The sequence below is a fragment of the Catharus ustulatus genome, chromosome 12 (genome assembly GCF_009819885.2).
Source record: "Catharus ustulatus isolate bCatUst1 chromosome 12, bCatUst1.pri.v2, whole genome shotgun sequence".
NCBI lineage: Eukaryota > Metazoa > Chordata > Aves > Passeriformes > Turdidae > Catharus > Catharus ustulatus.
Window position 1 is genome coordinate 6,224,166 of NC_046232.1, and position 27,382 is coordinate 6,251,547.

The 27,382-nt window shown below is 38.7% G+C and overlaps 1 protein-coding gene across 1 annotated transcript in view; it reads left to right on the plus strand.

Moving 5' to 3' along the window:
- The first annotated feature begins 23,453 nt into the window (after positions 1 to 23,453).
- Positions 23,454 to 27,382, plus strand: part of LOC117001996 (threonine--tRNA ligase 2, cytoplasmic-like) — a 4,113-nt gene continuing 184 nt past the window's right edge. The window contains exons 1-5 of the mRNA XM_033070767.1: positions 23,454 to 23,705; positions 24,396 to 24,488; positions 25,246 to 25,436; positions 25,975 to 26,053; positions 27,202 to 27,323. Of these exons, the coding sequence (XP_032926658.1) occupies positions 23,454 to 23,705; positions 24,396 to 24,488; positions 25,246 to 25,436; positions 25,975 to 26,053; positions 27,202 to 27,323 (737 nt within the window). The remainder of the gene's footprint in view (positions 23,706 to 24,395; positions 24,489 to 25,245; positions 25,437 to 25,974; positions 26,054 to 27,201; positions 27,324 to 27,382) is intronic.

The following is a 27,382-nucleotide window of genomic DNA, read 5'->3' on the forward strand; positions in this document are numbered from 1 at the left end:
ATCTTATCACCTCCTGTCTCAGTTTGTGTTTCTCCAAAAGTCATTATCATGCTTTAGTCTAGCAACCAGCTACTTGCCCTTTGAATTCAATTGGCCTTCACTGGAAGACTGTTTTCTGCTATTTTCAGTCAAGAGACCTTGAAGGGACATTCCGGTTCTTCATGTTTTCTGGCTAGCATTGAACAGAAGAGACTAGTAAGGAAACAACCCATAGAAAAGCACTATAGATTTCATCTTAACTTCTTCTGCAGACCCAATGTTGAGACATCTTGAGACATTTTCATGGAGTTTGTTGCTAGCTTGTGATGTGCTTCCTTTTTTGATGTTTCCCTCTCCAATATCATAAGCTAATTTTTTCTTTGCAGTCTGTTGCAAGTGTTTGACAAAGAACAAATTCTTGTATCACCTACACAAAGTGACAATGCTGTCTTCCATTTTTCTTTTTTTGCAGCAGTGCTGAAATTACTCATAAATTGTGCTGTGCATTTGACATACAGCCAACTACTGGAAGAAGCAAACTCACCCCTCCCCAGGTATTATTATTCATTCTATAATTTCACTGTATTTACCAGACACTGCTAGTTACTGTGGTACATATAATTATTCCTACTTTTGTCAACCCAGAGAAAAGAGAAGTACCCTCACCTGATTTGCACATGCCAGTTTTATATAATCTTCTGAATGGAACCCTATAATTGAACTCTGTTCATATGAACAAAGTTTACATGTGGTTTATAAAGATTGTTCCTTTCTTTGCATGTTTGTAAAAGGAGTACATATCTTCTCACCTATGTTTTAATAATAACTTTGTAAAGTTTTAAGGAAATTCACATGAAGAATAAGAGAATGATACTAGAGGGAGAACAAAACCCAGGAAATCAGACAACTTTGAAATTGAACTCAAATAATCCTCTTGTGCCTGCCTGCTGTGTATTGCCTTAATTTTTCTGTGTCTCTACTAATAACAATGGCATATTTGCTTGTGAAAAGTAGAGGAAACCAGTGGGCCAAAGCCATATATAAAATATGTTTCAAACTTGTGCAGAGTGGGCTAAATGTGTAATTTAATGTTTCTTTGTCAGGCATCCATCATATGTTTGTATGCTACCTGTAGCAACAGATAGCACAGTAATATAACATTATGAATTCTGTAACTGAGAAACACATCAAGCAAGAAACCTGTGCCTGTCTAAAAGTACTATCTGTATTTCTTATTACCTGAATAGACAGGGGCTATATGCAGGCAGTATTTACCATTATTTTGGGGAAGGGGTGGAGGAAGGGAGGGAAAAAAATCTAGCTATGTTTAAATTTCCTATAGGCTTTCTTATGCCCTCCATGGGTTGATTAAAATCATGTGTTCCCACTTGTCTCTTATCCTTTATCCCCTACAGAAGGAGCAAGTAGCAATAATTTGCAGCAAGATTTTTATGTAAGTGTCCCCCTTACATGGGTTTTATGAAAAAGGGGAACATATGGTTCTGAAAGAGCATTAATACCCAGGTACAGCTGGTCTTCGAAGATTTTAAGCGATCCAGATAAAAAGAATGACCAAATGCCTCCCAAGGGAGACTGTGGCTTTTCTGACACAGTTCTTTATAACAAGTGTAACACTTACAGGGAGATGTCTATGGAGACCTAAGAATAGATTGGGGATTGTATTGGCAAAAGGAAATACACATATAAACAAATAAGACAAAAATAAACCCCTCAACATAGCCAGCAGTAGAGAACTTAATCACAGTCTACCAGATTGGCAACAAAGAAAAACAAACTGATTAATTAATCTATTGTTATTAGTTAATGTAACAACCAAACATTTCTCCATGACAGCAATGTCTCTGCGCCAGGTTTTTATTATCCTGCGGCACTGGCACTCCTATTACTCAGAGAGTTTACATTGATTTAAAACAGTTTTGTTTGCTGGATTTAAAGACAGCTATCACAAAAAGATTAGAGTCAGACCTTAGTATCAACCTTGTTTCCTATTCAAAAGAATAATTTGATTTAAAGAAAAATAGCTTTAAAGAAGGACAGATCTAAGGCAACAGATTTATTTGAGGAGCTGATCCCAAATAATGGTGTTCAATCTGTATTTTTATTGTTCAGAAGTATCACACAGTTCCAACCATACTTAATCAGGCTTCATTACTGCATACTCCACAGTCCCAAATGGAAGTGCAAGAACTGGGACTGAGTAGTCATTAACTGCTATTGTGCAGGGTAAAATCTCCCAAGGTGTATGTTCCCAGGAGACACCAGACTGCCAAAGGGATAGAGAATAAACTTGATATAGAGAATGTGAAATTCAGAACACAAAGTTCACAACAGAAGGTTGAGGGAACCTGGAAAATTTATGGAACTCCTATAGTTTCATGACTGCAAGAGGTAAATTAAAGGAGCAGTAGAAAGTCAAGAGCGAAGATGGAGGAGAATTGTGTAATCCAGGCAGTGATCTGAGAAGAGGAGCCTTGTCTCACCGGATTGGTAGCAAATCCAAAGCTTACTGTCAAATACAAACAAGAAAGCTAAACTATGGGATCAGAAGCTGTGGGCAATTCTGCATAAATGAAGTTATGTTTTGCAGGACTGCTCAAGGTAAAAATCTGTTTCAGAAATAAACCACTATCGCATCTATATTTACAGCAGCAATGAAGTTGCTAATACAAAATAAACACAAATCCATCATTTTTCCTGAATTCTGCAGCAAGAATGTTTGCAGATAAGGTGCAAATCTAGTCCTGGGGCTGCCACTGGATAACATGTCCTTAACTAGAAGGATTAGAACTACCATGACATAAGAAATCCTAAGCTAATTTGGAAGTAGAACAGCTGAAGAAAGGCTGTTAACAGAAGCTGGAATTAGAATGCGGGTTAAATTGCTTCAGATTATTTCTATCTGTGCTGATACTGGTGCCAGATGTGAAAGTCTGGGTGAGATAACCATCTTTGAAACCACCAAATCTTTCATAAGTCAGGAGGTTTAGGAGGCAGGATCAGAGATATTGTACCTGTGTAATCAGAAAAAGTTCCTTTTAACCTTCTCATATAAGATTATAGCAATAAAAAATGGAAAATAAGATTATATGAAGGGAGGGTCATATTTTTGTTTTATTTTGTTTTTAATAAAAAGACTAAATATATTAAGGACAAGTAAAAATGTAAGTTATGGTAAGTATTTTTAAGTAACTTAAAGTTTCTTCACAGATTTTTAACAAAACATGTCCAGGAACTGAGTACCTTGACTAAATAATTTCTCAAACCAAAAGTAGATACACTGCAGTCTTAAGTAGGTCCAAGCTGCAATCTTGTTCTATAATATCTGCGTATTTTATAATGTTACAGGTTATTAAGCATTTTGAAATAGAAAAATATGCAGAAATGTTGGCTGCTCATAGATCATACAGCACAAAGAGATACTAGCTACATAACAGATTAGTAACAGCTGGATGATTTGGAACCAGAAGGCCTAACATGCCAGTACAGGGAAAATTTCACTCAGTTTATGAAACAAGACTACTTTACCTAGGGCAATAAAACAATGCCTCTGGACTGGGTTTTTCAGAACCCGGGGCTCCCTTGTGAAACTGCACGATAACTTGAGCATGACAAAGATGTCACAGGATCAAGGAGCCCAGCAGAGAAATTCAGCTGCCTGGAAAGATTCTGACTTGAGAAATTCTGATTGCTTGAAGACTTGAAACAAATAAAGGAATTAAGCTTGAGGTTACAAAATTAAAAATGGAGGGCTATACTTTTGTGCTGTAGTGCATCTTTATTAATATTTTGACTTCTTTATGTAATAGAGCTGTATTCTGTCATCTTTTATCTTTAGAAAGATTTCATTGCATGAAGCACTTAAGATTTTCTGCTTTTAGATTATCTTTTTGCAGAGGGGTGTGTTTTTTCAATGGAAAGACTTATCAGCTTTAATGTCATATTTCAGATGAATTTTTTGTGCTGTGTTTTGCTCTTTCCCTTTGACAGCCATCATTGCTGAGTAATGCCCAGAGTCATACTTTTGAAAAGCAAATTCTCCCTCTGCAGCATTGCTGCAGGACCTATGGCATAGTGCATACCCAGAAAACTAGGTGCTCATCCTTCTATAAGATATAGGTTGATGCCTGAGATCAACCTTGACATCTGGCAGGAGAGTGCCAGATGCAGATCACTGAAAAATACAAAATCCTGTCAGCAACTGTAGAAATGTTTTTAGGAATATATAGACATTCATTCATATGTATATATAATTTTGAAATACTGAGCAAGAAATGCATAAAATGTAAAGTAATTTGTTCCACCAGAAAACCATATTAGCCCAGGTCATTACTTGCTTGGATGAAACTCCAGACTGAGCCAAAATCTCCACCAGAGAGTACAGAGAGCTTCAACTGAAGTCAAGAGAGTTGACCCAAAGTATCAAAGATAAAATTAGTCTGGATAAAAAGTCCTGAAATAATGCCTAGATAGCAGTTATTTTCCTAACAGAATTTATTACCAGAACAAAACTTGAAAAAAACCTCCAACCTTCTCACATCTGTTGGCAGATCATCAGTATGTCTAGTAAAATACAATCATTTCTCCTGTAACAGATTTCCACTCCTAATAAATCTTAATACAAAAAGTCACTAGCATACTTAGTGTCAAAATTGTGTCTAATGGGACATTAATATGGCATTACAGAGGATTCAGGTCCTTTATTGCTAAATCCTGCTTCAACAAAACAAAGTAATTCCATTACTTGCAGAGAAAGCAGAAGTGGACGTTAAATCACATGATAATTCAAGAGACAATCCTTGTCTCTTAAATTATCTCTTCAGTCCTAGAAGAGTAGGGGGTTTTGCCACTGAAGGTGACCAACAAACATCCTGACTGTTACTTTTGGGGTTATTAGATGGGAAAAAGCTTTTTAGCAAGACCTGTTGTGATAGGACAAGGGGCAATGGTTTTAAACTGAAGGAGGGTCAATTTAGATTGCATAGAAGAAAGGAATTTTTTACAGTGAGGGTGTGAAACACTGGCACAGGTTGCCAAGTGAGATGGTAGATGCCCTGTCTCTGGAAAGAGTCAAGGTCAGGCAGGATGGGGCTCTGAGCAACCTGGTCTGCAGTGAGATTTGGACTAGATGACCTTTAAAAGGTCCCTTCCAACCCAAACTATTCTATGATTTTAATTTTATGGTTGTATAGCAGATCTTTACAAGGACCTTAAAATTATTCACATTTATAATTTGATTTCCACTCCCCTGTTCCAGCATTTTTGTTCAACTGGTTTTATTGTTGGCCAAGATAAAATACGACTAGTTGGTATATGACATGTTACCTCAGCAGTAGATGAACATATTTTGATTTCTACAGCACTGAGTCAGCATTCTGATGAGTTAGCATTTATATTCCCGACAGCTGTTTATTCCTCTCAATGTAATTTCAGAGATAAATGTCCAGAAGGGCTTTGCTGCCCCAGATCTATCAGAAAACATATTTAAGATATTCTGTGGTATTTAATCATAAAAAAACCAACATATTTAGTAATGTTAGGACAAAAAGTGTTTAATTTTAAACATTAAATAACTAATTTAAACCTTACTATATTATTTTAAAATATAATCTGGTGAAAAATTGAAGTATTTTTATTTTCTATGCAAAATCACATAATTGGTTTCTAGGGACATTATAAACTTAAGAAACATACAGAAACTTCCAATCACTATTTTTACTTTAATCCTTTAATTTAGATTTGAGGAAGTAGCCTTGAGAAGAAAAGAAGATATAAGACCCAGTTCACATAAAGCACCAAATGGTTCCTGAAACAGCTGATTGATTGTGTCTTACTAAAGCCATGGGAATAGTTGGCACAGTGGAACATAAATCTTGATAGAAGGCAGAGCCAGTAGACAAGGATTCACTGAATTCTGGAATTCTTCAGGTAATGCTGCAGGGTTATGCTGCCAAATACGGTGTAGGCTATGGTCATTCATATGCTGTCATTTTAATCTGCATTTTTGCTTTTAGTCGTCTTGTAAAGTGGTGCAGATGTTGCAGAGTAGCACAGATTTTATTTTCCTGCATCAGCCCTGTAGAATTTGTGGGTGTACTACCTGTTTTAGTACAGCTGCCTTATCTTTGGACTTCAATAAGAATAACTCTCTCTAGATGTTTCTTCTAAACACTCTTCTGATAGATGTGCATTTGCAATATGGTAGGGAAATGAAATTTACCTTAGTAAGATTATAGAAGTGCCTGTTACTCATGCAAGAACAAAAATCCAGTTCTGAATCCCATTAAATTAATGGGTTTGATCATATATAGTGGCAATTAATTCTACAGATTACTTATGATTTTGCTAAGATAATAAATACTGAATTTTTCTGTTCTTTCAGACTTTGTTTTGTCACAGAACAAAAAGAAAAAAATATTTCTAATTGTTTTGTTCATCTCCCCTGTTACCTACCTTTTGCCTTATCCTAATCTCTAGTCTAAATCAAGACTTTGCCTTTTTCAGGCTTAGATAGAAAGATATCTTTGTTTATTAAACTAATAATATATTTTGCCTAATATTTTTAATGTTGTTCTTACTGGTTTTTTCCTTTTTTTCTGGGATAAAGAACAGTGAACACTATTAGGAGTTTTCCAACAGATTCTTTCTGCATCCATACTTTGGCTGCTCTAGACAAGCAACTACCAGTTCTTACTAAATTTTCTGTATTATTGGCAAGTACTTTTCTTTTTTTTCCCTCCTGTGGTGCCTATAAATTTAAAAATAAAGATAATAGGCCAAATTAACTTGCAGGCAATTCATTCATCTCATTTATATCCATGTCCATAAATGAACATGCAAACCAATGATTAAAACCATCATGGTTACTACTCCAATAAAGTAAGATTTTTCAAATACAAGCAGTACTTTTGTTTGTTGGCATAAATTTACTTATGTCAATAAATGAGGTTAAACAGGAGGTGAATATCTTCTTCAATGTTCACCAGATATCAAGGTATGATGCAAACTTTATTGTGGAAAGAAACCATCTTGAATCTAAGCATTTAAGATAATTTCTTTGGCTGTGACACATACACCATAAAAAAGAAAAACATGTAAGTAGAAGACAATAATCTTTGTGATCTATTAATGAAAATTTATTTGGGCCATTTCTGTACAAACGTTGCCTTGCCAATATAGACTAATGTATAGCTGTCTCAAAAATCATTTAATGCATCATGAAATTGAACACTGCCTATAAATTATTATTATCCCTTCTAAAATCAGTTCATAATTCTGTTTCTGTATTTATCAGTTTTCTTCTGGCATTATGAAACATCCTGAAGATTGCAGTGCCTGTGCTGCAATTTTGTGGATGTTTGTTCAACATTCCACTTAGGTTTAAAAACATAGTGAAGAATGGCCATTGGGGTCAATATACTTGTATAAAAGTGTTCTCAGTTTGATGCTTTGCTTTATTCCCAGCTCAGTCTTAAAAGACATGGAAAAAGAAAAGTAATTTGATTAATTGAAATGCTGCTTTAAGTGATTGTGTATATAGCTCTCTGCCTCTTGAGAAATCATTAGCTTGCACAGCAAACAGCTACATATATTCTCATTGCAGGAACTCTAAAAACTTTGTGCTGACCTCTGCAAGACTATTCATGCTGTACACAACACAAATTTCCCAAACACTGTACTAAATACATATATTGGAAATTATACCAAAAGCAGCAATGATTTCTTTTTTCCCCCCATAAATGGAATATCTGTTTCTTGGTGCTATTTTACTTTAGGACTTCAATGCCTGGAGTTGACACTGGCAGAGATTAATTCTGGACTAGAAGTATTTACAATCTAAGTAGGTCTTTATGGAAGTATTGCTATGACAAAAAGGTCAAAATTATGTTATTACAGATAGTTTAATGCATTTTTTTCCTCAGTATACAAGCAGAGCATGTGCCAACAGAACTCATAGAAGAAATATTTTTATGGCAATTTTATGATGCAGTGCTGTTGGGGCTGAGCAGTAGCAAAGAATATGTTATTAATATTTCAGAGGTAATCTTCCTAAGTATAGCCAAGTCTTAAGACAGAAGACTTCTGTGAGAAGGTTTTACTAAGATGCAGTCATTGTGTTATGGTCTCTTACTCAAAGATTGGTTTAAATGTAAATTAAATTACAGCGAGAATATATACATCCCCCAAGTGATGGATGAGCACAGTGACAGTGGGAATGCACACTGCCAGCTCCAGCTCATCTCTCACATAGCCCTTCTAAACCCTGAGACTTCCATTTCATTAGCCTGTATCAAAACTCTTAGGAAACCATTAGAGCAGGGAGGAATCATCTTAAGACAACAGGGTGGCTGGAAATGCTGCCGTAAGACCCGACCTCTGTCTGTGTTCTGGTTTGCTCTAACAATACCAACTGTACCTGGGAAGCATAAGAAATTGAAAAAGGCTCCCCTGCATACTGAAGAGATGGCCTAGGATGGATATAGAAGCCCCATCACAGCTCCCAAGAGTGTGGGATTTGGCTGGAATAGCACTGTACTGTGATGTTTTCTGATGCAAAGAACAATATTTTGGGCATTCCTTGCCAAGAATATCCAAAAATAAGTTAGAGACTGCAGTAATTAAATGTAAAAGCCAAAAATCAGGGAAATTCAAAGATCAGAAAAATTGTTTTCAAGGCCAAAAGCTTGCTTTCAGGTTTTGTTGAAAGCAAAATTCAGGGAGAATAGAGAAGTGAAGTCTGGATATTTCGAGACATGGGATATTGTGTGAGGAAGCATACGTAATGCATTGCTATGGTAATGGTTGCCACAGTTGATATCTTTTGTGGGAAAAAAAATAAATTCTGTAAAAGTGTAGTTACATAAGCAACTGCTCCTTCAGTCACAAGGGCCATTTAATTACCTATAATATCACAGAACTTCCCATGTTTTACATTTTACGTAGCAAGGGGAGCAGTTTACTGAAGTGACAATTTATGTAGAGGAAATGTAGATTACCCTGAGCTGAGCAGGTTACTAAAGAAAGAGTCTGGTCTTTATTATGACATACTGTACTTACAGTACAATTAACTACAGGGTCTGATAGCTACTAATCTTACAACAGTTGCAAGAAATTACAGTAAAAGACTGGAAAGAACTTAAAATGGTATTTCTAAATTGGAAATACCCATAATACTTGAGAAAGAGGGAAAAACACTGGTTCTCAGCTCTTTATTTCCTTTTCTCTTCTCCCCTTCACTTCTCTTTTACATTGCTTTCTACTGCTGTCTATAGCCATGGCTTATCTGTTCCAGGTTCCAAACTGAGATAAGCAGCTTCCTGTCAAATAAGCCAATGCTGCTGGATGAATTGACCTTGACATGACTGCTGTGATGCCAAAAGCCACATGCCAATGGTGACAATTGTTACCTGTTGTCACGGTTGGTTTGTATTGTTGATGCATGTCATAAAAATACCAGGTGGTAAAGACACAAAGGAGTGGAGTCCCTTGGTTCATCAAAATCTAATTTCTTCAACCTCAATAAACATTAGTGGTCAGGCATAATCTGGATAAAACCTTTCCATATGTATGCTACCTGTAATATTACCTCCCACTTTGCAAAACATATTTGCTCTGAAAATACATGCAAAATCAGGGATGGCATCCTCAAAGCAGAAATACTGGCAGTGACTTGGGCATGCCAAGTAGCAGGTGTTTGGAGGAAGCCAGTCAAGGTTTTGTCTCAGTACCTGCTGGCAAGAAATGGCTGTTTTTCTTGATCCTTGACTGCATTGGCTCAATGCATCCTCTCTTGCAGAATACCATCCTTGAGGAGGTGCCTAATCCATGAGAATTTTCTTTTACAGAGTCTTCCCACATAAATTTCATTAGGAGAGCAGGATTTTTTTTTCTATTTCCAATACCCCTCCAAATAATTTAGATGTAGAACTACATGACCATTCATTAAGGAGCTCTGTACTTGAAGCACATCCTAAAATCTCTTTGAGGACTAACTACTTCTCTAAGTAATCACTAGAAGTAGGAAAATATAAGGTAGATGCAAGCACCAGAACAGCATGCAGTATTCCAGATGTGAGCAGATTGTGGCATTATAGACTGGCATAATTATATTTCCTGTTCTGTTCTTTTTTTCCTTTCCTAATAAACATTTATTTTTGGATTGGTGCCATGCACTGAGTTGATTTTTTTATGAATATGTCTTTCTGTCACAATCTGAAACTTTCACTTTGAGTGGTGGCAGGCAACTCAGAGTTCATCACTTCATTCACAAAGCCAAGAACAACAGCCCACGTATATAATTTCACATTTATCTACACTAAATTTCCTCTGCCATTTTATTAACCAGTTACTTAATCTTAAGGTCCATTTACAGTTCTGTGCACAGCTCTCACACAACCTACATTAAATATATATCTTCAGCAAATTTTTCCATTTTACTGCTAAGATCTTCTTCCAATCAATTTTTGAGTTTGTTAGGAAAAATCAATCCCCTGCAGAATTCTACTGGTGACTTCTCCCTGTATTGTCCTTGTGCTCTCATGGTTGAAGTCTTGGTGTGGGCAATGTGGCGTTCAGCTGGGGAGCTGCATGGTGCCTTGTCTGGAATTTTTGTGTAAGAATCCATCTGCAGTTCTGTGCTGTGCTCTGTCCCTTGCACTTCCCAGTGCTGCACACCAGTAAGAGCTGATCAACCTGACCTGTGCCTTCCTCTGTGCCTGACATGCTGGGCAGGAAGTGAGGGGATTATTTGGCATTTCCCAGAATGGAGGACTGTGTAATTTCCATCAAGATTCTGCATTAACTGAAGTCTTCTCAAAAGGGATTTTTTCTGTATGCAGTCCAGACTTAGGTTCTTTGTCATGTGATTTCACCCCCATGTTACATATCCCTTTTCATGCAGTCAGACACACATAAGAAAGAATGAACTTCAGAAGTCTAACTTCACACAGAAGGTAGGACACTAATAGCCTTTGCTAATGGAATGTTTTGGGGCATAGAAAAAGGGTTTAGAGCAGAGGAAGTTAAACAGTACACAGCCTTCGGACCCAGTACAGCAGCTCAATAGGGAAACTGTAGAAGATGAGTAGCAAGTCCATGGTAATACAATTTGTTCTCATAAACATATGCAAAAAAGGAATTGTATATTAATCTGTTGGAAGTGAATGAGTATAGCCAAACAAATAAAACCTAAATGTTTGAATAGCTATGGCTTTTTTAATTGGTTTGGATTTCACAGGCTTGATTTACCATTACAGTGCACTGAATTTTACTGTTTGTATATGGCACGTGGGTATGAATGTCCCCAAATCAGCAAGGAATTCCAGATTCCTGAAGTGTGAAAATTATCATATCTCTGAATTTGGGCTCATATTCTTCACTGGTTTGTATTTGGGTGCCATTTATTCCTCTCGGGGGCACAGTCTCTGAATATTGTTTGCCACATTCAATGAAGGAAAGGAAGGATTTGCCACTATGCCTTTGAAACATCCAGGTTGTATTTGTATGGGTTGATAAGGAACACAGGCTCATTATTGATGCTAGCAAATCAAACCAAGAAAGGCTTCTAAATGTCCTGTGTGTATCCTTTGCATCTGTGTGTGTGTGTGTGTACTGTGTCTAGGAAAACTGGGCAAACAAGTCATTATGCTATTGTTGCAATTCTAAATAATCATTCACAGTTATAATTTCAAATAGGCAGGCAAGGAATTGTACTGTAGTGCAGTACCATCTAGTGGCCCCATTGAACAGGGCTTTACTAGAGACAAGTACTGGTGTTCAGTATTAACTGCCAAATGCTGCATTTATTGATGCTTTTTCTTATTGTTATTGTTATTAAGTTTCTGAAGGAACACAAAACACATGCAAAAAATGACATAAACACTCTACTACCTAAATTAGTTATGATGTTTAGAGGTGTCAGATGCTTATATGTGGCTGTCCAAATAAATCATAAAAATCTGGTGCTGAGGCTTAACTCTGCACTTCTTTCTGAATAAATGCTGTTTACATGATTTGTACAGATTATTTTTTGGTATTTAAAGCAAGGCAAAGACTGTCACCTTTACAATAGTATTTATAATTAGCAGTGAAGTTTTGCCACACATAAGCTTTGTTTCCCTGGCAAAATGACTATTTTCAAATGACAGATTATAGAATATTCTGAGTTGAAAGGAACCCACAAGGATCATCAAGTCCAACTCTTAAGCAGCTTAAGACAGTCGCATACATGGATTGAATCCACAACCTTGGTTGGGTTATCAGCACCATATTCTAACCAACTGAGCTAATCTTGAAACTCAACTTATTTAAGAGCTGTAAAGCACAATTCCAATAGATTCAGAAAGGGAAATTCTACAACAGAACTCAGCCATTCTAAAATTATAACAGAAGTGGGAAATCCATAAACCAAACTTCAAACATGAATTAATTACATGCACTATAAAGCATGTATCACACAACCATAATCCATTTACACAAAAATGGAAAAGCTGTGTGCAAAAACCTCTTGTTGCTCACAGTGTGAAATAGATGGTTTGTTTTATAACAACTGCAAAAATAGTATCTGATTTTCAGTTTGGGTATTCCTTATTCTGATAATTTATTTGACAGCCTTTGTAGCACAATCTCTTCTTAATACATGGGAAAGAAACATCTATATGTACTGTTAATGCTACTGAGAGTTGCCTGCTTCAGCATTTTCATTCTCAGTCAACAGGAGAATAAAAACTGTTGTTGGATGAGAAAACAGAAAATCTGAGGAAAACAATGAATTACAGTAAATTCACGAATACAAGCCGCACTGAGTATAAGCCGCATCTCTGAGTGTTGGCAAACATTTCGGTTTTTGTCCATAGATAAGCCACACCCGAATATAAGCCGCTTTGTCATTCGCAGCGAGGACCCGCGTGCAATTAGTAACAGAACCGCGGGAGGGCGGGGTTTACTGGCTGAGCTAAGGCTGTGCAGGCTCGGCCCGCTAGGGGCCGCTGACGGGGCCAGGTGGCCCAGCACGGTGCTGCAGCTCGGGCCGGCCGCCGCTGCCACTGGGCTCAGTCACCCCGGGTCGGCGCTGCCCCGCGGTGGCAGGCAGGGACGGAGCTTCCCCTGCTCCTACGGCAGCGGCGGCGGGCGGGGACGGAGCTTTCCCGCGCCCGTGGCGCCAGCGGCGGGCAGGGACGGAGTTTCCCCGCTCCTGCTGCGGCGGCGGCGGGCGGGGACAAAGCACCCCGTCGGCTCCCCGGGCCGCGGCAATGGCTGCGCGGGGCTCCCGTCGGCTCCCCGGGCCGCGGCAATGGCAGCGCGCGCTTCCCCCCCCCTCCCCGGGCCGCGGTAGGGCGGCCCGGGTCCCCCCTCTCCTCCCCGGGCCGCGGCAATGGCGGCGCCGGGCCCCCCCCCGTCTCTCCCCTGGGCTGTGGCAGAGGAGGAAAGAGAGCTCTCCCGCCTCTCTCCCCGCCCCCCGTGCTGCCTACAGGGAGCCAGGCTCCACCCGCGGTGCAACAGAGTAGCGATTTGTAACAATCGCAAAATGCCGACTTTGCAGCTGCTCGGCTCAGCACTCTGGCAGGCACTTCTGAGGTTGTATTAGCCGCTCCTGATTATTAGCCGCATTTCTGGTTTAGGAGCAAAATCTTAGTCAAATTGGTGCGGCTTGTATTCGTGAAATTACTGTATTTTCTTTATGTTATCTGCATGAAATTTGTAGGACCAGTACCAAGTGTCCAGTGATGCTTGAGAGATAAAGTAAATGGAAAAAAACCCAACAACAAACCAACCAAAAAAACCAAAAAACTACAACAGCAAAAGCCCACACCAGAAATATATTGAGACCAGTACTAATGTGAGGTCATATTCAGGCAATTACTAACCCAAACTATAATTCTATCCATTAGTCTAAAAAATATTGTCTTGTTTTGGAGAAAATATTCTGGGAAAGAAGGTACAGAGAGGACAATAAACAGAACCAGGGAACTATTTTCTGGCCCAAAACCAGACCAAGAACATATCCTTAGCAGCAACTTGCAGAAATCATGCAGTCTTGTACTTCTGTCTAGTATTTTTGTGAGGGTATTTGTAGATAAGCTGCTTGCCCTGAAAAGTTGTAAGTCAAATCTCAATATGCAAGCCTCAAACATACTCAATTTCACTTGTGTTATAGATCACATTTTTATTGTATTAATCAGATATCCTGGAGCTGTCTCAAGAGGGAAAATTCTGAATGTAGAGTGGGGTATCCTTATTAGGAGTCTTATCTTTAAATTTAAAAAATTTGTACATCTTTTGCTTCCTTAGTTTTATTTTCTTTTTGCCCAAGTTGCTTTACTGGCTGACAATGCAATGAATTAATTGGTTGATTCTTAACTAACAAGGTCATGCTGTTGTTTAGAACTGAGGGGATTTTGCTTTTCCCAGACCATCTATTCTGCAGTAATAAGATTTTGATGCTTGTCTAAACATAGATATAAAAACATAACTTTGCAATTGCTATATAATTGTGGAACCTCTATTATTATCTGTATTATCAAAGTACTCTAGATCACATGATGCTCTCACTAACATCATCTGGAACTTTGCTATTCACTCCAGAGACAGGAATTTCTTGTTCTTAGACTGTCTGTGTGTCTGACATTTTTTTATCATTGGGGAAAAAATGCAAAGGATTGACAATATTTACAAATATTTAGGCAAGGGCAGTGAAGCTATTTTCCATTTTCTGTATATTACTCATCTCATCTCTTCTAACTGCTGCTACATATTTCTAGCTGTCTTTATGCCCTCTGGAGTCATGCACAGTTTTGTTTATGGGTGGTACTTTCTATCTCTGACAGGTTGCCTTGTTAATGAGGATCCTGCAACTGTGGTTTGCAATGAGTTTCTGCACAATATATGCAGGATATTTGCTTTGCTGCCAGTTTTCTTGAATGCAAAAGTGAGGCTGGCTTTTTCACAAACTGTTACAAGCACTTGAGACTCTCATCTCCACAAATCCCATGTTGATGGTGTTTGACATAGGTGTGGCACTTCAGAAAAAAATGAAATAGAACAGTTGCACAATGAATTTTTCTCTGGGATGGAGAAGATGAGTGTCAGCATAGAACTGAGGGTGTGGAAAGACTGGTGTGTTTTTACCCTTGTATCCAGGTGTGGTTTTTTTGCAGGAACTGATGTTGAAGTAAATTGTGCGCTATTGCACACCAGTTTGTCTTTTCATTGAGTTCTCCATTTCCAATACAGGGGCTATTCCCTTCTTACTGTATTGGTTCTCGGGCTACATCAACTTCCACACCTAACACTCATACACTACAAAGAGAGAATAGCCCCAGCACTGGGGTTTTATGTTCTTCTAGGGTGTACGCAGAACTGATGTGCCATATACTTCTTACAAGGTAAAATGAATATAACTTATATAATGTATAATCTTACAGTGACACTACCTGGCTCTGCAAATACTAACACTGCCATCTTTTATATCTGGTTGGGTTTTTTTGAGTTATCAGGTATTTCCAGCATAAACTGACTTCAGGAAAGCTTTCTTATTTGTCTATTGCTTCCCTAATGTGATTCTTTAGCTGCAGGCACTTCTTAATTGGTTTGGTTTTGTAAGTGAATTGCTTTGCATAGTTAGAGGACCAGTGCTACAAAATGAATCTTTTAAAATCCAAATGGCACATATTCAGATAGTGGATGGCTACAAGTCTCCTGGAACTCCTGTGAATGTCTATGGAGTAATGAATTCTGATTGGAATTTCATTAGTTGTGGGTACAAGTCAGCCCATACTGTACTGTACAAAGTGTCTTCATGCTCTATTACTATTTTGTGTTTCACTGCTACTCAGGATGAACTCAACCTCATACAACTGCAATTTTTTCACAATCATTTCACTATCATTAACTTTTATTGCATTTTTAAAAACTAGTGTAATCCAGTCACTAGCTGAAACTTAAAAAAACTAACCTAAGCATGCAAAGGTATTAAAGCCTTCATAATTTACTCTTTATATGCTGCTGACACATCAAAATAGGACAGCTTTTAACTACTTTTCAAGACCTTTCTCAGAAAAATTCTTAGTTGGACAGAATTTCTTAACAGCTGATGAGCTATTGTGAGCTGTAGTTCATTCTCAGCCAGATTCCTTATTGAATTAGGCAAAGCATGACTCCAAACACACAACTGCAAATGCTGGAACTGAAAATTAACTACATTAAATTAAGCATTTTAGGATTTTCCAAGGTTGTATTTCTCCTCTTTTTATGTTCAATCTCTGAAGAAGGGACTTAAATCCCAGTATCCCAGCATGTATCAGGTTACCTGCTGTTCTTACTTAGGTCTTCCTCAGTTTCTATTCATCTGGAAGTAAATAAAAATAACAGAAACTGTGATAATAACTTAGGCTGTCTGCCACACTCCAATGAAATGTATGAGTGAAATATACTTCTACATATGTACTTAGCCCTTGAACACTGAAAACTGGAAGTGCCATCAGCACATTCTCACTACTGAATATCTGTAGCAAAGACCAGGGTTGATCCTCAGCATTCAACAGCATTCAAAGATCAATATCCAAAAATGTTCCTTATACAAAGCAGAATTGTACTTTACAAATTCCAGGTACAATCAAATGCAATTAAAACCTTGAACGCTTCAGAGGGACTTCACTTATTCAGAAACTACATAATGGGAAATGCTGTGATTATCAAAACATCATGACAGTGATAATTTTAACCTGTATTTGTTGAATGATTGGTTCAGTTGCTCCTCAGCAGAAAAGCTTCCTTCTTGGTCACTCATCTGACAGGTTTCATGAAGCTCCATCTCTGCTACAGCTTTCAGTTTTGTTTGCTCTGACAACCATGGGAAATACATACGGTCTGGATAACAATAAAGAAATTTCTGTAATAGCTGATGCATAATTCAAAATAACATCTACAGTTTGATGTAATTCTAGTGGCGATGTTACATTTGGATAAGTGGCTGGTTTAGGTAAACAAAATCTCTTTTGACCTTCTATACATAAAGTTTTTTTCCTATTCATATTTCCAACAGACCTGAGATACAGAGAAAAGACAATTTATAGAACTTTGGAAATAATTAAAAATCTTACACTATATGAAATTCTGCCTGGCCAATGAAGAACTGACTTTGTATTGCATGTATGAGCAAGCAGTAACCAACTGTTTCTCCCCATGAAATCGCTAGGGGCTTTGTTTTATATTATAGTGAGAATTGTAAGGAAAGGAATCGAGTCACTTATCTTCAGGCATCAATGGTGCTGCAACACCCCTTAAGTTACTGTGAGGGTAATTCTTTGAAATAATGAGGTGAAAGAGTTCAAAGTGGTGTTAAAACAGTTATGTGCAAGCAACAGTACATCCTTCAGCGGCCACATTTTACTAGCACAGTTCACAGTTTTTGTAGTGAGCTACTTTAGTCCAGAGCCTGAGTGACCTCTTGGAGTCATGCCACATTTCCAGCACCTGTCAAACGGTTCTTTCTGCAGGGCATGCAGACAATGGAAACACATTAAAATAACCATAGCTGCCAACAGGGGCAGGGCCAGAGAACAGAAATTGGCCTCCACTGTACATGCAGCTGATCAATAACAGGAATTGATTCTATTCTTTGTGCTCGGTCAGCCCATAAAGAGTGTCTGTAACAAGTACAGTGGCAGGATGGCACTGCTCTGGTCGCTGGTGTTGATGCCACATAGCACAGGCATAGCAGCTTCTCACCATACATCTAGACTGTGTTCCTTTTGATTCCTTTGCCCTATCAGTCAGCTTTTAGAGGGTGGAGAAGAAAATTATTGTAATGGAAATAATGAACAATGCTCTTTTTCATCATATCCTTCTGGGCACCTTGTAACATGATTTATCAAAATTGATCTATAAAAATCCACAATGCCATAACACATAATGCATTTTAGTTGAATCCGCAACATATGCATGCATGAATTTAAACAGATTATTTGCATGAATTAATGTGAATATATAGCATGTGTGTTTCTTTGCCTGTTACCCAGTCAATTATTACTAGCAAAAACAGATTCTAGAACTAGCTTTGCACATTTGATATGCACTACTGGGGGAGGGGAAGGAGGAAAGAGTGTAATAGTGGCTGAGCTAAGGCAGCCTGAGGCATTTTTCTGCCTGCACAAGGCACAGACAGACAGAATGGATTGGGGACGCTGTTCCAACAGTATTCTTTACTCTTTTGGAAATGTGCGGCATTTGCTTTCTCCTTTTCCTCTGTATCTCTGTCATGTAGTCAGGAAGACAGAGTCCTTGACTTGCACCCCACTGCTGAGGCCATCCCCCTTTAGAGCAGTACTACCCCCAAATCCACTGGAAGATTGAAATCTGTTCTGTGACAGGCCCCTGCACAATCTGTTTGGGTGGCATAGTATAAAAATCTCCCTACGCTGTCTCTTCAGTTAATTCAGAGGAAACCCAAGCTTCATCCCAAAGAGTGTATTCCAAAAGACCTGGCTTTATAATCTATTTATAATCAATTGTATTTATATTTTTATGGTTGTTTTTAAAAATGATAGCATAAAGAGGCCCTAGGTAGCCTTTTTATAACGATTGTCTGTGAAGTACATGTACATCGCACATGTATTAAATTCCCCAACAACATTTGTGAAACTCCTTTGATTTTCTTGTTACTGCCATAAAACCTTACTGTAAATGATCACGAGAAGTTACATTAAATGGGCATCTTTTCATAATTAAATTAGGGTAAAATGTCTGTTGCCTTCTCATGTAATTAGAACTCTAGCTATCAATTTTAAAATTAATCAGGTTGTCAAGAGAGGGCACAATGTAGTTATTTTAAAGGTCAAAATGGTTTTATATTTCAATTTTCATGTTTAGTTTATTAATATTTTATAAGGCTCAGTCTTACTGATTTTATTTATAAATAGTTATAATTTTAAGGTGTTTAAACCTGGTACTGAACAGATTGATGAAAGATGTGACTATTTTAATTACATTCTGAAAGGACATTCTCTATATCTTTGAGCACAACCCTGCAGTCATTGCTGAGAAAAACTCTAGCTGACTTGATAGACTGAAATTTAGAATGTAACAGACACAAAATATAAAAATAGGTCAGGAAGATATAATTGTAAGCACTCTACACATTTTTCACATTATCTTTGCTAATATCTTGCAAAATACTGTTCCGCAAATAAGTACGGATAGCGCCTGATGTCCAAATAACCTTTTGATTAACTTCAGTTGTACAGTTGATATTTAGTAATCCTTTTTCACACAGTTATTTACAGACAGATACAGTAAATAATGGGACAAGAAAAATGTGAAAGGGATTGCTTATTAGACATTATGCCTACAGAACTTCTCAATCTATTTTTAAATATTTTAGAAAGGGAAGGAACGTAAACGATCAGTACTACATTTCTTATCTAAGTGTATCAGTAATACTTAGAAATCATTTTCCCTACCCTGACTTTTATTTATTAGAAGCAGAAATTTGACTATTCAGCATTTTATCAATTTAAATTCTAAGTATAACAAATATATTAAATATTTTTTCTCCTGATTGCTTTCTCTTTTATAACAAAGAACCATAAAGGTAGCAAATACTATCTCTGGTTTAGAGCAAGAGAGAAAGTAAACACTAATTATAGCAAATAACTATTAGTGTCAAAGGATTGCAAGACATTACCAATATACACTTAAGCATTTCAGAGCAGACAGTGACCTTACCTTCATAGCCAAGGAGAAAGCATGTCAGCAAGTTAGGAGAGACCTCCTCCAAAATGGAACAAAAGGCAGAGAAAGCACCTGGGCCTTTTAAATACAGTTTATCTAGAAAATATTCAGTTTTCTTCTTGTAGCTCTCCTGGGACCAAATGTCTTTGTATTCCTCCAAGGAAAAGACTCTCTTGTAAACCAAATATGACAGCACTTTGTTCACATCCAGCTCTTCCAGTATTTTCTCTCTCTGATTGCTTGGGATTTCAGAAAGCCACTTACTCCTGTTTTCATCTTCTCTTCTGGTAGATTTTGCACAGTTGTAAAACCAAGACTTGGCTGTTCTTCCAAACATTTTGATATTTAAATAGAAAATAGAAAATTCTATTTCTACATTTATTGTGCAGTATTCAGTATGCAAAATAAACATAATGTGGATGGCTAGAATGCAAATACATACTGCTGTCTGTGATTATTGTAATTCCAATGGAATAAAGAAGGCCTACATACAAATTATAAAGAAATCTAGCTCAATGCCTGCAGCCTCCTAAGAGGATTACATTACACTAATTAGCCCTTTACAACTGTTAACAGCTTCTGAACCGTAATGATGAGACTGAGAATTGCTTAGTTACTGTTACTTTTTAATTCTGTAACTGATCTTCAAAGATATCCCTTCGAAAAAATAATTCATTCTAGAAGACAGCTGATCAAACTGAAATATCTGTACAAGCTGGTCCAGGACATAAAATAAAGCATCCTTTGTACACTTTGATTTTATATTCCTCAGAGGCTATACCCAAACTGCAGTACAAATGCTCTCTACTTCTTGTTCTTCCATAAAATATTAGCTTTAATATGCAATGGAATTACACATTTAGAAAGCATGTTTCTATATGTATTTTGTAAACCTATATTAAAAAAATAAGGGTTACAGAATAAGACCTTTTCTGTGAAGGCAAATACACAGCTACTAAGAATAAAAACATTTCTGCATGTCTAGATTTTTTTGCCATTTCCAAGCAAAATAAACTATGTAGCATCCGTTTCCTGAGCCAGGTTTAACAGTGGAGATTACAGCAATCCCAGTGGAGGTGTTCTGCCACTGATAATCATTCATTGAGGATCACCCATTACATAACCTCCCTTATGCAAATGCTCCTTAGTACATGGACTTCTTGGTCTTGTTTTCATACTTTCTGTCAACATAAATTCCCTGTATAGAATAGCTATGAATACTTCCTACCTCCTCCTCCTCCTCCTGTTTCTTAGTCTATTTTTTTCTATTTCTATTTCTTCCAACTAATAATGCACCCATGGCCTTGCTTATGTGGCCTTACCTGCACTTTTCTAAAGGGCAGTTTATCTGTTGTGGAGCAAACAAAAATTTTGCCAGGCTTTTAGTCCAACAGCTTTAGAATATTTTCTATTCTTGTGATCTTAAGTTGCAACCACTGTATCCTCCTGTCAGGCTTCCTCTGTTTCCAAAATTTCAAGTATTTATCAGTTAACATTAAAGTTGACCACTGACCATATCATAATGCAGGAATTTTATTGTGTATTTGAGCATCCTTTTAGCCAGGCTTCGCAGAAGTGTTTGACAGCATTGCCTGTCACCTTGTGGTTGTCTGCAGATACAACAAGCGTGTGTGACATCATCTGGAGCAAAGACCATGGGATTGTGTTACTTGAAGCAACATTAATGGCCCCACTTCACAATGTTAAGGCTTATTGGCCACAGCAGTGAGATTCTCACACTCCTGTGATCATCTCAGGTAGAGCTCCCCATGCTCTGCATGACATCACACACCAGAGAGGAGCCTCTGGGGGACAGAGATGGTGCAAAGCAGCTGCTGTCCCAGCCAGGAGCCTTCCTAACCGTGAGCCAGGGAGCACAGCTAAACCAGGCTCATCTGCATAGGGCAGAAAAAGTACCTGTCTGGCATGTCTCCTAGGTAGCCTTTGAAAGTAAGAGCTCTTTAATTCTCAAAAGTCCCCCTAGTTGTGAATGTACATAGAGGTGGTACAATTTTTTTTTCTCCCTTCAAATTGTTTCTGTCTCAGAAATTCTACTAATTATCACCACACTATCTCATCAAATAAAAGATCCTGATAGAGGATAGTGGTACTCCACATATGTTAGACAGCATCCTCTGAATCACCTTCACAGCCTCTAGAACTTCGAGGGGAAGTTTTTCCATTACTTCACTAAATGCTAGAGCAAGCCCAAATTTACATGGTTTTGGGTTCATAAGGCACTACCCAAAGATGAGACACAGAGGATGTAACCTGAATACATTTCTCAGAATTTAAAGACAAATCTGTGTTTATTTTATTGTGCTGAAACACTGCTTGTAATCAGTATCCTAGGCAGAGTAATTATTTCTGCACTATAGTGAATTTAAAAATTAAAATAACAGGTAACCTATCAATTTATAATGAAATGGGTATCTAAAGGAAGCTATAGGTCATGTTTTATTTTCACACCTGCCAATCCAGACTCAACCTTACTATGGTGAGAGATAGACATAGGTGTTGTCAAGTTGCATCTCTTCAGAAAAGGAAGAATTGGTGCAAATGAAAAAAGTGCATTGGTACAAAGCTTGCTGAGGTATATTAACTCAAAATTTGTGAGCATACACTATAGGAGTGCCTTTGGACTTAATGCACTGAATAATGGACTTTTTTCTTCGAACGGAGTACAATGTTTTGAGCCAGAAATGTCCTCATTATTTTTGTTGGTAAAAGAATATATCCTTATAGCCTCAAATGTGTTCTTATAAAATCTTAAAATCACAAGGATTTTTAAGATGTATCAAGTTGTGGACAATTACAAAATTTGTCTCTCTGCCTTCTCACATACCATATTTATTTCCCATAGTGTAGATAGAAGAATAAAATGCTAAAATTCCGATTTGGTAATTGCCAGTTTGGTAATTACCTGTAACACCTTTTAAAGTCTGAGTACACGTTAAAGTGAAAATTTGAAAGTGTTGAGAAACTGAACTCAGAAAAGTGAGTGCGAAGTACAACCAAGGGAGGAAACCAGATAAATTGAAGATGCCAAGGAAGAGATAAAAGGATACATGGAAGTACAAGGTGGGTATGAAAGGTTTGTGACTGAGAGCTGTTCTTTACCCAGGCCCAAGGAACTGAGCTATTTAACTGCAATGACCTGTACATGATGCAGCAAAGACTGCTGGGCTGTGCAGTAGGAGTTCTGCAATCTTCCCTAGCTCTGAATCCTAACACCTTGCAACTCAAACCTCTTCAAATCAGCACCTTAGTGCCAAGTTCTGCAATTTGTGCTAAGATGCTGAATATTTTAAATCAGCCTAATTTCGTAAGAAATCATGCCAGCCAGGAAGCATCCTCTACAAATAAGCTCTGGCTGTGTTTATTTGACACTGAAGTCAAATAGGATGCAATCTGACCAACAGTTTTAACGCTGACATTGCTTCATAAAGCGTTCAAAGAAAGACTGGATGTGGCACATGCTGTCACGGTCCAGTTGACATGGTGGTCCTCAGAGGTCTTTTCCACCTTAATGATTCCGTGGATATCGAGAGTTCCCAACGCCCCGGCCTCGTGTAGGTTGCTCAATCACCCAGCACAGGCGGCAGAGCTCCCCACAGCCGCCTGCTCTAGGAGCAGCCAGCAGCGCCCCTCAGGCCCCTCAGGCCCCGCAGGCCCCGGGCGGGCTCAGGGGCAGCGGGCGGGGCCGGGGCGGAGCGCGCGGGGCCAACATGGCGGCGGCGGCCGCTGAGGCGGCGGAGGTGCGGCTGTCGCGGCAGGAGCGGGAGCTGCGCTGGCTGGCGGCGGAGGTCGGGCGGCTGAAGGAGCCGCAGGAGCCGCTGTGCCCCGGCAGCGCCAGCCCCGAGCTGCAGCGGCTGCGGGCCGAGAACGAGAAACTGCGCTACCGCCTGCTGCACCTGCGCCGCAGCCTGGCGGCCGAGCTGGGCCGGGCGGCGCCGGCGCAGCCCCCGGCCGGCGGAGAGGTAGCGCCGGGACCCCGGGCGGGCCGAACCTCCGCGGGCGGGGAGGGACGGGACAGGGACACTCACGGGCCGAGCCGCCTGTGCTGGCCCCCCAGGAGCAAGAAGGCTGTCGTGGTGTCTCGCGCAGCGCTGGGCAGCAGTCTCTGCCTTTACGCCAAGGCTGCGGGTTCATAGAATCATGGAATGGTTTGGGTTGGGAAGGACCCTAAAGATCATCTCGTTCCAACCCCCTTGCTACGGGCAGGGACACCTTCCGCTAGACCAGGCTGATCAAAGCCTTGAACATTGCCGGGGATGGCACATCCACTGCATCACCGGGAAACCTGTTCGAGGTTGTGTGAAACTTTCGGTCAGACGGCTGAAAATTGCTGTGACTGCTCACTGCTCCGGTTTGATCTCCAACAGCCTCACTGGGGCGATTTTGCTGGTGATAGTTGTGGTAGTAAAATCTGGGAAATTACGTGAGAGGACTTTGCATGGTGAAACAACATTGCTGTGTCTACAGAACATCAAAGGGATGCAGTTTAGATGTGCCATGAGAAGTCTTTGTAGTAAGGACTTTATTATATACCTTATTCCTGTAATTGCCTTTTTAGACAAATATTATACTGGTTTGGTTTGTTCTGATGATTGCTGGAAAAAATCTTAAAGATGTAGTAGGGGTATACTTTGTTTTATCATTGTTTTCAGAAAGTTTCCAGTGCAAGTCCAACTGATGCAGTGGTTCAAATTAAAGAGGAAAAGACTAAAGAAAATGAAGCTGTGAACCAACACCAGAATGATGTAAGTGGTTCTTTAATATCACATAATAATGTAAGTGGGTTTTGGCCAGGTTCAGAAAAGGTGCTCAAATCTGGAATACTTTGCTGTATTTTGTGATCCCAGCTTTTGGGAAGAAGACTTGCTATAGTACAGAGAAAGAAGACTCACATTATCCAAGAGCTTCATCTTGCATTAGTAAGGTTACTTAGATCTCTACTTTTTATGGAACAAAAAGTTTTGGGTTATTGGAAAATAAAGGTCATGGTTTTGTGGTGTTGAAGAAGAGTGATGGTTCATGAGCAACTAAACAGCATTCATGGCTAAAAGGATGTTGGCAGCGCTGCTGTAGTACAATAGAGCTTAATAAATCACCTAAAATATAGGAACCTTCATGTGAACTGTCTGGCTTGAATAGGATGCTTTGAATGCAGTGGCAGAAGTGAGGGCCTGTTGGATCCAGATTTCTCCAGGTCATCTGCCAAATGCGAATTTTGGGTCGAGAATATAAGCTGCTTTCTGAGGTCTAACACAGACCCATTTAGGCCCAGATTTGATGAAAGTGCATGGAAAATTGGAAAATCGCTATAAAATAGTCAGTAAGTTGGATGCGACTATCCTGTATGTAATTATTTATAAATGCTTTACTGAATTTTAGTATAAATGCTAGTACAGTTAAATCTGGACAAGTTGGAATCTCTGGGGATGCACCAATGCTGTGAATCCTTTTATTCTTTTTGTCTTGCAAATGTGTGTGCATGATCAAATTTATGTGTTACAGCTCCAGTGCATGCCAAGCTTCATAGAAGACAGACTGAAGCTTTATGAAGTACTGAAAAAAGAACATGATGCTTTGCTAGCTTACAGAGCAGCCAACCAGAGCAAATCTATCAAAATTACTCTGACAGATGGAGAGATGGTTGAAGGGGAATCTTGGAGAACCACGCCGTATCAATTAGCTGTAGGAATTAGGTAACCTGCACATTCAAGGAGCTGTACTTCTGTAGTGATTTTGTAGTGTTGCTGTCATTTGTCTCTTACCTTGTTGTATAAAATATGTGTCATGGTCGATAGGTGATGGCTCCCTTAAATTGGGAGGCCTTGGCACTTCAGCTTCATGTAGTAGAAACAGCTGGTTACAGTTCTGAGTGATGCTTGGGGTTCTGTGCTGGGATCATAATACTTGCTTCCAATTAAATCTGTGACACTACTAGGAATTAAGAGATGTTGAAAGTTTTGTGAGTTAGCAGATACAGTAGAACCTGTTGTAAGGAGAAGCCTTTCCTTCAGATCCCCAGCACTGAAGGCTGTTGAACTAAACCTCTCAAGACCTTAAGGTTCTATATCTTAAAAAGTAGGCAAGTATTTAAGAAGACCACAGAAACAGAAGTTTAAGGTCTTCAGGTGCTACAAGATGTGGATGTGGTCTCATGGGTTTTAGAAATCAAAAGTTTTTTACAAATCTGAACCTAAATATTCTTGTCTCTTGTTATCTCTTCTGTTTCTTTAGTCAAGTGTTGGCTTCAAATGCAGTCATAGCCAAAGTGAATGGTGAACTCTGGGACCTGGACCGTCCTTGGAGGGAGATTGTACTCTAGAGCTGCTCACCTTTGATAATGAAGAAGCCAAAGCTGTGAGTAAACATTCTGGTTCTGCTTGACTAAAGGAACTAATGACATAAAATTGATTGCAGCATTAAGCTTTTAAAATCTTGAATTAAAAAAAAACCACAAAACCATTGAAGAAATGTATTTCCTATGATTCAACAAAGAAGATTAGATACAAAGTTCCTGTAGTCTGAGAATGAGTAAAATCTTTGTGTTCTTTTCATCCTTCTCTTTTACATAAACAAATTATTTCTCAAAGGAGTTTGTGCAGGAGGCCTTGATTTGTATGTTAACTTGAAATAGTCTATGGTTTGACCCAGTGCATTTGAAGATCAGTGAAAGCAAAGTGAGGCAGTCTCTACTGCTTTCTAAAAACTGTCCAATATTAGACTTGTGTCGTAAATAAAATCTACAACTCCTTGTACTGGCACTCTCTATTAGATCCTTAAGCAGACAAATCTCAGTCCATTAAACTGTACATATACTTAGCAATGTGACTAAGATTTTTCTTTAATAGTATTCAGTCTGAAGCTTATGTTACCTTTATACTCTAGGATTGGACTTCAGTTTTGTCAAAGAATTATTCATGTGGTTAAGCTTGTTGGAGACATTTCAGGAGCCTGTAAAGGTTTTATCTTGTAGCAGTAGCTCTGAAATAGTCTGAGTTAATAAGAACTCAGAACATCAGACTGGTATTGATCTACTGTGTTGTTGGCTTCCCTCTTCTGACATTTCAGGTAACGTAGTTACAGACCCATTAATAAAAGTACTGATTGTGAGCAATGTCAGCTTAATTGGCTGCATTGCTTTAGATGTAATTAGTGGTACATAGACTTTGAGGAAATTAACTTATAAATGTGCAAGGTACAGTAAGTACTAAGTTGAAGGAATTGTGCAGAGGTATAGTCAGACTTTTTCAGAAGTATGGTGGGCCTTTAGTGCTACATCTGCTATATATTGGTCATTTACAGTACTTCAAAATGAAAAGATGAAGTTGTTTTATTTCTTTCAAAATCTGAACAGCATTGGTTCCAGTCTATGTCCTGTCTGCAGATGTATCTTTAGTTTGTTTTTTCTTCTTTTTAGTTACACATTGACCTCATGGTTTGCTCACCTGACTTCATTTACAGGTTTATTGGCATTCAAGTGCTCACATTCTTGGAGAGGCCATGGAAGGATATTTTGGGGGCTGCTTATGCTATGGACCACCAATTGAGAATGGATTTCATTATGACATGTATATTGAAGATAGGTAAAATACAGTGTCTTAGAACTTTAATACTATATATTAAAGCTCAGTACTAGAATGAT